The 9,302-nt window shown below is 39.0% G+C and overlaps 1 protein-coding gene across 5 annotated transcripts in view; it reads right to left on the bottom strand.

The window, feature by feature from the left end:
* Positions 1 to 110: 110 nt before the first annotated feature.
* The window catches only part of IL1RL1 (interleukin 1 receptor like 1), a 37,787-nt gene continuing 28,595 nt past the window's right edge, over positions 111 to 9,302 (bottom strand). For all 5 annotated transcript variants that reach the window (XM_085583035.1, XM_085583051.1, XM_021538756.3 and 2 more), the window contains 3 exons: positions 5,731 to 5,874; positions 3,630 to 3,788; positions 111 to 1,831 (listed from right to left, as the gene is read on the bottom strand). In XM_085583035.1, coding sequence (XP_085439161.1) covers positions 1,482 to 1,831; positions 3,630 to 3,788; positions 5,731 to 5,874 — 653 coding nt within the window. In that variant the 3' untranslated portion in view covers positions 111 to 1,481. The remainder of the gene's footprint in view (positions 1,832 to 3,629; positions 3,789 to 5,730; positions 5,875 to 9,302) is intronic.

Raw genomic sequence — 9,302 nt, 5'->3', positions numbered from 1 at the left:
CACAATCTGAGGTAATTACAAAATGCAACATTTGATGCTTTATAGTTGTGGTGAAGTGAGCAATGAGTGAATGAGCGCTTGAAAATACAACTCATAAGTGAAAAACTGTCTAGTTTGCCATATGTCTTTTAATTGAATGCTGAAAAATATACATACATACATTTTATGCACATTTTTTTCCATTCCAAATAGCTATCCATAAGTCTGAAGATCCATATTCAATAAAAACTTACAGTAAAATGAAAGAACTTGCCTGTTTGTATTCCTGGAGTTGGTAACAATGAGTATTCTGCATCTAATTTTCACTTTTTAAGTCTATTCTGTAGCAGGTCTAAAGCTGAAAACTAAGCCTTCTCTCACAGTAATAATTTTCTGGGTTTAAAAATCGAAAAATATTAAAGTTTGCAGAGATACCCATAGAAGGATATATCTTGTTCCTGTTCCCCTGAACTAGAAGGAGTTTTGGTTCTGACCTTTGCATTTAAGGTTATTTCATATCAGAAAGTATAACTACACATGAGGCCAAAGCATGGAAAAAAGGTGGATAACCCTTGTTATAAAAAAGTAGTCTATTTTTTCAGTAGCTTAAAGGAATGCTGTCAGTGTATCAAAAGATCATTCTAAATTTTAATATGTTATTTCTATCTGGAGATAATAATTACAGTAACAGCATGATTATTGTACTTGAAAAACATCAAATTTCCCATTTGTGTGACATTCATTTTAATATTTTAATAGATATATACAATATTTTAATGTGCATATAAAATTCTTTTATATGTATCAGTGCATTTATTTCCCTTAACAATGCATGTAATATATATATATGTATATATCAATGCATTTATTTCCTGTAACAATGCATATTTTATTTTTACATATAGATATATAAGTGTATTTCTTTCCCTTAACACCATATTCACATCAGTCTCAAAAGACCCTTTAGTGAGGCAGCCATACTAAGGAAAAATAAAATTTCATCTTGTGAGTATCACTATTGAATCAAAGAGGAGTAAGTGTCAGAAAATAAAAGTTAACAAAAGCATAACATTATACTTTCTAGTTGCAAAATACACATTATACTTTCTAGTCAAATAATACAGAAGGCATTTATATTTTATCAACTGCATTAGGAAGATTAAGTAAACCTGCAAGGCATTCAGTTATTCATAATCATAACTTTATGTTATATATACAGCTATATATAGAAAAAGTATAGGTACATTTGGTTTTCTGTGACATACAAAATTCTCCACAAAATCTAGGATTATTTCTTTACAGAACTCTCATACCTATAAAATGTCCTCTCAGTTTCCTAAACCTCTTCCATCCATTTCCCCATCATTACTCAACTGAAGGACTGAAAAAAGTTCAAAAAACACAGCCAGACTTCCAGACTATATAGTCACCTACCTTCTGAAAGGAAAGCAGCTGTGGGCTGTAATCCATCCTGATAGTGCAGCTCTGCTCTCCAAGACTGTTCACGTGGTGTCAGCCAAGCGTGAGGAGGGCCTGTGTGTCAGTGGCATATGGTACCTCACCTGTTTCCAGAACCTAGAACTCGGTGACTGTGGGTGCACCGTGTGCTCCTCTTTCCATTTGATGGTTCCTTGCTGCTTAATAATAAACCTAAGAGATTCCTGAAGCTTCCCATAAGTCCCAATTGTCTCCATTTCCAGAAGGATCACCTTTGTGTCATTTTGAATGAGGGCATTGTATAAAGCAATGTGTTGATCAAAAGCATCTTCTTTAGAATTAATCAGGTGGTGTGTTAGCAGGATGATCAACCTTCTGCTCTTCTGCAACCTCGTCTCAATTGCACTGACTGCATCTAGCAATGTACAAGAAAAGGAAGAGACACTGATATTACTTTTAAAACTCTTTTGAGTTTGGAAACTCCATCTTCATTGCTTTGTAACCAGAAATAATTTCTATCTCACTTCAGTCTGATACAGTTTGTTTATTTGCAGAGAAATACTTTATTCCCTTACCCCCTTAAAAAGACAAAAAACAACAACCAACCAAAGGCAGTGGAACAGGGGGAGAGAAAAGCAAGAAGCCCAAAACAAAAAGCTTTCATTTCAAATGGGTTTTTTGGTTGAAACATTAATATATTCACTGATTTTAAGTATTTTTAGGAATTTATATTCCAGTGGCCTAGGGTCAAGTTCAATAGATCTGACTGTATCAAAATTGTGTTTGATCAACAGTCTACAAGTAAGGAATTGTGTTGTACCAAGTTTAATGCCTTATAGATGATCTTGCAATACTTATCTATGAAAACTAGTCATTAGGAGACTTTTGGGTGACTTGCATCTAAGAGGCTTAATTCCAGGTGAGGTTAAATTACAGTGAATTGTCCTGAGTTGTCGTGTGCTAATTTATACACTAGTCTGTGCATTGTGTTGGCCTTCACCCTGCAGAGGTAAATCCAGACTTTCAGGGCACCTGAGTGTTAGCATAAGAGAAGGTGTTTGAATTTCCCACTACCATGTTAGGGAGAGCTGGTCAGTGCTACTGTCACTGTAATTTTTGCTGGGCCAAAAGAGAGGAAGTGGGAGCACAGCTGAGGATATTCAACACACCAATTATTTAACAAACCAGCTGATTTATAGATGCATCAGCCAGATCCCTATGTACCCTCTTTTCCTTTGCTGGGGGCTGCCAGACCACTGCAAGTGGTGCAAGTTTTTGCCATTGACAGGTTTGTGAGCTACTGTAGCTCCTTGTGCTAGATCTGGGAATGGTCTGGCTCAACAATTTTGCAGCTTTTCTTTACCTTCATTTTCCCAAGGCCAGGCAGCCTTTTCACAACTTTTCAGAAGAGAAGGGTATCAAAGATCTCAGCCTCAGCTCAGGGCAGATGAATGACATCTGGCCCAATGCAGATGATTTCAGAAATGTGAAACAGAAAATGCACCAGTTTAGGCTTCATGCCTGCTCACCAACAGAGAGAGAAGATCCTCTGGAGGAGAGCAGATCGCACCTAGGTGGCAGCAATCATATGCAATAATGTGGAGGGTCTGGAAATTAACTCAATTTCATCCTGAAATACAAGAAAGTAGGACTAAAGCATACCAATTCTCTGCTGAGCTGATGCTGGGAATTGTAGGGAAAATAGAACATGTCAGTGAAAAGAAGCTGAACTTCTTGTGACTTTAACACCCTCATAAAAGGTTGAAAACTCCTGAGTGGTAACAGCAAAGGTGTTTTCTCAACTGAGTTTGTTGGTTTGGCTGAGCTTGCGGGTTTCTCCTCTTCCTTGTCAGCCAAGCCAGCTCACGCACGCTTTGGTTGTGGCTTTGCCCAGATAATGGCTGCTAATGGCTGTGCAGAATTAGACTTTCCAAAGAGACGTTTAAAAGAGTCAGGGTCATGTTTTCTGTGTATTCCAAGATGATAAGAAGTCTGTGCCCCTTTCTTGTAGCTTGCTTTTCCTATCACACTGGAAAGCACAGAGTGCCCTTGTGACACCTGGCCTGAAAGAGCAGACATCTAGATGGCTGCTGAGGAGACAAGCTTCAAGGTCAGGAATGAAGAGTGATCTCCTATACACCTAAAAGGGACTAGAATCACAATTTGCTCAATCTTGACAAGTAATTCAGCGCATTACCAGATCTGAAACTTACCTTCTCCAGGATATATATCTCTCCCATAAATACACAATGTATATCCACACTTATTTTCCAGAATATCTGGCATGATTTGGTAAACAAAATATTCCACAAAATTAGCTTCACTGGTGTGGTTTTTGGCGTAGATAACATACGCATCATATATCTTTCCATCTATAAGGCAAAACAAGAGGAAGGAGTATTGTGTTAATATGCATTAGAGCTGTCTATTGCAAAAAGTAGGAGAGAAATAAAAATATCAGTCACTGAAATAGATCTAAGAAGCAGTTCCAGCCACTCTGAATAACGTATATCATCTGGTGCATGTTTGGAAACTAAAGACTGTGCATATTTGGTGTTTTGCATGTTCAAGTGTTTTGTCCTGTGTGTTTGTAGCTTTAGAGAACCTGGCCTTTGTACTGTGAAGGTTGTATTCCAAAGTATATGCAGTAAGATTTCAACTGATCAATGCATATTAGCATGATACAGTGATGAAACTCAGCATTTGTTATTTCAGTGATACAATTCGCTACTAACAGGCTGTGTCTTCAGCACAAGATATTCCATTTAAATTCTTCCATCTTGAAGACTTTATTCATCATTCCTACAACATATCATATTCCTGAGTGAAAATCCCATTTCTTAGGAAACAATCTTCAAATCAGAACCAAATACAAAGTCAAGTATTTGTTTCATCCTTGCTTCATTTCTATAAATTAAGTTTTCCATTACAGCATTTTTATTCTAATCACAAATGTTTCTTTCTTTCTGGTGGAAATGGCTGTATCCTTTCTTTTGTTGCTGAGGTTCTTGCTCAAACCATTCTAACAATAGATCCTGTGAGGAGCAGCTGAGGCAGCTGGGGTTATCTAGTTTGAAGAATAGAAGGTTCATGTTTGAGCCTATTGCTCTCCATAATATCCCAAAAGAAGATTGTAGCCAGATAGCGGTTAGCCTCTTCTCTGAGGCAAGCAGTGACTGAACAAAAGGACACAGTGCTAAACTGGACTAGGAGAGGTTTAGGTTGGATGTTAGGAAGAATTTATTTGTAGAAAGGACAATAAGGCATTGGAATGAGCTGCCTAGGATTGTGTTGGAGTCACCACCCCTGGAGGTGTTTAAGGAAAGGCTGGAAATGGCACTGAATGTCATGGTCTAGCTGACATGGTGTTCGGGCATAGGTTGGACTCGATGATCACTACCTCATTGACTCTGTGAATCTGTGATTCTGTGATGGTGTAATAATAATGAAATGTCCATTTCCAGAGTCTAATTAATTTCATAATAAAATATACTTACATGGAAACTTTCCTTAAAAACATAGTTCTTTCCTCTTTAATGAGAAGTAACTAGATCAGCTGTAGATATCTAATATATCTTACACATCTGTGGTAAGAGTAAGCTTCAGATTTAAAAATTGTCCTTCTAGCTGGATTTGGTCTCTTAAAAACATGTACCTCCTCATGTCATTAGGCACTGTCTACCCTTCAGCTGCCCCCTGCAAAGGGGTTCAGTCTCACTGAAGCCCTAAGGCAGTCCCAACAGCACCAACTGCTTATGGTTAGACAGCTGGATCCAGCCACAGGTTTCGTGTCTAGGGTGGAAACTTGCATGTGTACACTTTCATTTCATACAACTAAATGTAGATGTCTGAATCTTGAGCTGAAGGCAACCAGTAAAGTTAGATGGGATGTATTCCTCCAGAAATGTCTTCCACACTATTGGTATTTTTCTTTTTGGCCTACAAAAACTGTTTTGCTCTAATACATGCTTTGAACACATTAGTTATCAGGTTTGTTCCTTTGCATTAGAGAGCACATAACAAGTAGAGTTAGTAGCACTGTAAATCAGGTTTTCAATGTCATTTAAAAAACTACATTTAAAAAACTACAAAACTAGGACTAAATCTATTTTATGTAATTCAGTGCTACAAAACCCAGGAAACAAGGGAATATAAAGCATTTGCAGAGCTATGTATGACTTCTTTTTACTAAAAGTGTAAGAAAGAGAAGAATCAGGCTCAGGTATCATGGGTTAGCAACTATCAAATAAATTACTTTTTCTATGATTTGTCATTTTCTTTTTTTTAAAACTTTCTTTCTCAAATCTTACTTACCATCCTTGACTGAGTGGGGCTGGAATATCTCCCGATACAACAGAACAATATCAACTCGGAAGGACTGGTAAAGGATAACTGAGAGCGCTATTGCACCTAGCAAAACTAGAGATCCTGTGATCAGGAGGACATTAGGAAGAACCTCTGCAAGGTAGAGGAATATATTGTTAGCCACAGAGAAGTTAACCCATGTGCTGAAGCTTTAGGCTCATATCCTTACTTCTGACACAGCTTTCAGGAGCTCAAAACAGAGATGAGGAAGTTTTTTCCTTCCCTAGCTGGCATGGCCAACACATAGACCCCTTAACTAGAAACATATAATACAGTATATAGTTAATATTCACTTTGTTGAATCCTGACCTACTTATGCTAAAAACTACAGCTGACAATTATATTTATGTACCTTTTAGCTTTTAAAAACTGCTAATAACCATTTTGTGAGATATCTAAGCCTACACATGAAAATCCATAAAAGGACAAATGAAGGCTTCTGGCATGATTGCACAAATAGGATACAAAGAGCATGTGAAAGCAATGAAATCTGCAAGATAAGAACTAAGATAGCACTAGACAAGCAGGAAAACAGAACATGTACTGGTCACAGAAATAAAATAAACGATGCTGAAGTCAGATGATGTCCTCTCCTGCCTTTTCCTTTCAAGAGGGTCAAGGAGCATGTAATAACAATGATGAGTAAGAAAAATTGCGATAGAAAGGAGCCACCCACTTTAGTTCCAATTTCCATCATGGAAGAGCTCTAGAATTTATCCACCTTTACCTCAGAGATGAAGACTTATCATGATGCATAAAGTCTAGATATATGGAAAACATTTTTTACATTGAGGATGGTAAAACGCTGGAACAGATTGCCCAGTAAAACTGTGGATGCCCCATCCCTGGAAGTTCCAGAATAGCTTGGATGGGGTGCTGAGAGATTAGGTCTAGTGGAGGGTGTGCCTGAGAAATTCTGCTGAAAAGGTATATAAATGAAGAGTTTACAAATACATTTTCCCTTTCCCTCTGGAAAGGGAAAATGTGAGGTAAATTTAACAAGATTTCACACTCTTAACATTTCTTTCTTTGGCATTTAAAGGGAAAAATAAATGTTAGGTTTGTGATAAAGCATACTTCACCAGAACTAGATCAGGAGGAAACACCTTCCAATAAGATTGAGCAAGAAAACAACCAGTTCTTTCTAAAGTAAAGTTTGGCTATATTTTTAACTGTGTCACATGATGCATATGAAGGAAGCTCATCCTTAGTGATCACTTCAAATTTTAGTATTTGATCCATTTTCCTCGTCAATCCAGACAAAGTAAAGAAACCCCTTTCACTACCCAGAGGGGCTAATCCAAGCACCAGTTGTTTCTTACTGGTACGTTTGCTGACTTTGTGCTCATCATAACATTACAATTACTGGTGCATTGCATTAAATCTCTATAAAGATCTAGAGAAAAAATAAGTTCAAGTATCACCTTTGGCAATTTTGAACCTAAAAAATGCTGTGTATATTTGCACTGATTCAACCAAGGCCGGAAAAGAAGCGATGTGCTCATGCAGTTTGAAATGTGTCAGACGAGACCCCCACAGAGGTGTGTGTCTTCCTGGAAGAGCAGCTTCAATTACCAGTAATGCTAGTTTAGCCTCTTGTTTCTCTGGAATTAATTAATGAACATTCACTAATTTAATTGACTAGTAGACATTCAGTACAGTAGGGGCAAGTGCCACAAGCCCCTTTGACTTCACAGCATCATTTAGCAGCTGAGTTCATGAGTAAGCCATGTTCTATTTATGTTCAAGAGCAATGGGAATACAGAACTAACAGCTCACAAGGGCTAATATTGGAAAGGCCAGAGAAAAAATGCCAGAAAGCAACTTTTAAAGGAGTTCCAGACCAACTCCAGAAGAGCATCCAATTTTTTCTATCTTCTCTGGCATCTAAGGTGGATGCACTTACTTACAGTGAAGGCAGAGATCTGGGTCTAGAGTTCCTGTCCACATTAGTCTACAAAATATGAGCCAAAAGGTTAGCTTTTGCATTAAACATCTTTGAGGAAGAACAGAGATGATGCTTTGGGCTGTACTTTATCTCTGCTTTGAATGACTGTGTAAAATAAAAAAAAAAAAACATTAACAGGATAGTGTGCTGTGAGAAACACTAAGAAGCAATAATATATTTGGAATTTTTTTCCTATTAAATACAAACATACAAACAAAACAAAGAAAAAAAAGAAAGAAAAAGGAGTGTGCATATCTTTATTACACATTTACAAGATGAGAGGCACAAATGAATCCTATAGCATTTTTATTATTCTGAGAAACAAAGAGTGTCGTGGTTTGACACGGAAGGGAATTTTCTCAGGAAGTTGGTAGTCAAACCAATCAGTGTTACATTTGGATATTGGCACCTGGAGTAACCACTGAAGGCTGGACACACCTCTGAGAACACAGGGGGTTAAAAGCAAGAACTCCCAGGAGAACTGTCTCTTTGGTTCTGGTCATGGGAGGGAGCAGACACTCCCCTGCCCAGCCCTGGGCTGGGTGGTGGAGGGGAAGCCATGCGGCCTGGGGAGGTAGGACAGGGGGTGAAGGGTCTGGAACAGAGCTGGGCCAGCTCCTGTGGATGGAGGGGTGGAGGAAGGCTGAGATGCCTTTGTCCCCTCCCCCTGCCCCCAACCTAGAGGGAAAGAGAAACAGAGAGCCTGCAGACACCTGGAAGTTTGCCGGCAGAGCAGAAGGAGGGTGGAAGGTGCCCAGCATGAGAGATGGAGTCCTGGGCCGAGATTTCAGCCATCAGGGTAGTCCAGAACTTTTAACCCTTTCCTGGGAAATGAAGGCTTTGTGAAATATTACTCCTCAATTTGAAGGAAAGAGAGACAGCCTGGCACCTGGGATGTTAGGGAAAGAAGGTTGGGGGAAGATGATGGAGTGGCTTTTGGCTGGACTTTTCTTGTTAGCCATAGACTGAACCAATTTCTCCTCCAAGAAAGAGACTATATTTTAGGAGGATGCCAGTGAGCCAAGTGACCTGCTTCAGCAACTACCAGTGCAGGAATGAACAGAGGAAAGTTGAGGAGGGTGTGATGATACCCTCTGTCTTCAGGAGAATGAAGATCTCTGTTTTCACCCTCGGCCCCAGGGGAAGAAGAAAGTGGTGGGAACTGTGGTCCCAAAATGAGAAACTGTTGTTCCTGTTGGTCCTTTGCAAAGCACCCTTAAAAGAGCCCTCTGAGCGGTCTGTCCATGCACGGTGGTGAGAGCACTGTGACATGGAGAGGAAAGTGTCACACTGGCAGATTTTCTCTGCGCGGTGCCATGTGTGACATGGAAACACAAGAAGTGGCAATTGTGTTTCCTGGGGGTCTATGGTGCAAGGGAGACTCCTCTCTCCCCGGCGGACTGAGTATTTATTATATTGAAGGGTGATAACTTGATTAAGGGTCCTAATTGTGTTTCACTGTGGTTTGTTGAAGTTGGGTGGGGGGAGAAGGATTGTTTTGGAAGATTTTCATTTTGGATTTAGTGTGTGGTTTTTTTTTTTTTTCCCCTTTATCATGGTAGTAGTTTACTAA

Source organism: Lonchura striata, chromosome 1 (genome assembly GCF_050655825.1).
Source record: "Lonchura striata isolate lonStrDom1 chromosome 1, ASM5065582v1, whole genome shotgun sequence".
Classification (NCBI taxonomy): Eukaryota; Metazoa; Chordata; class Aves; order Passeriformes; family Estrildidae; genus Lonchura; species Lonchura striata.
The sequence above is the reverse complement of the archived record's forward strand: the minus strand, read 5'-3'. Positions and strand labels throughout refer to the sequence as shown.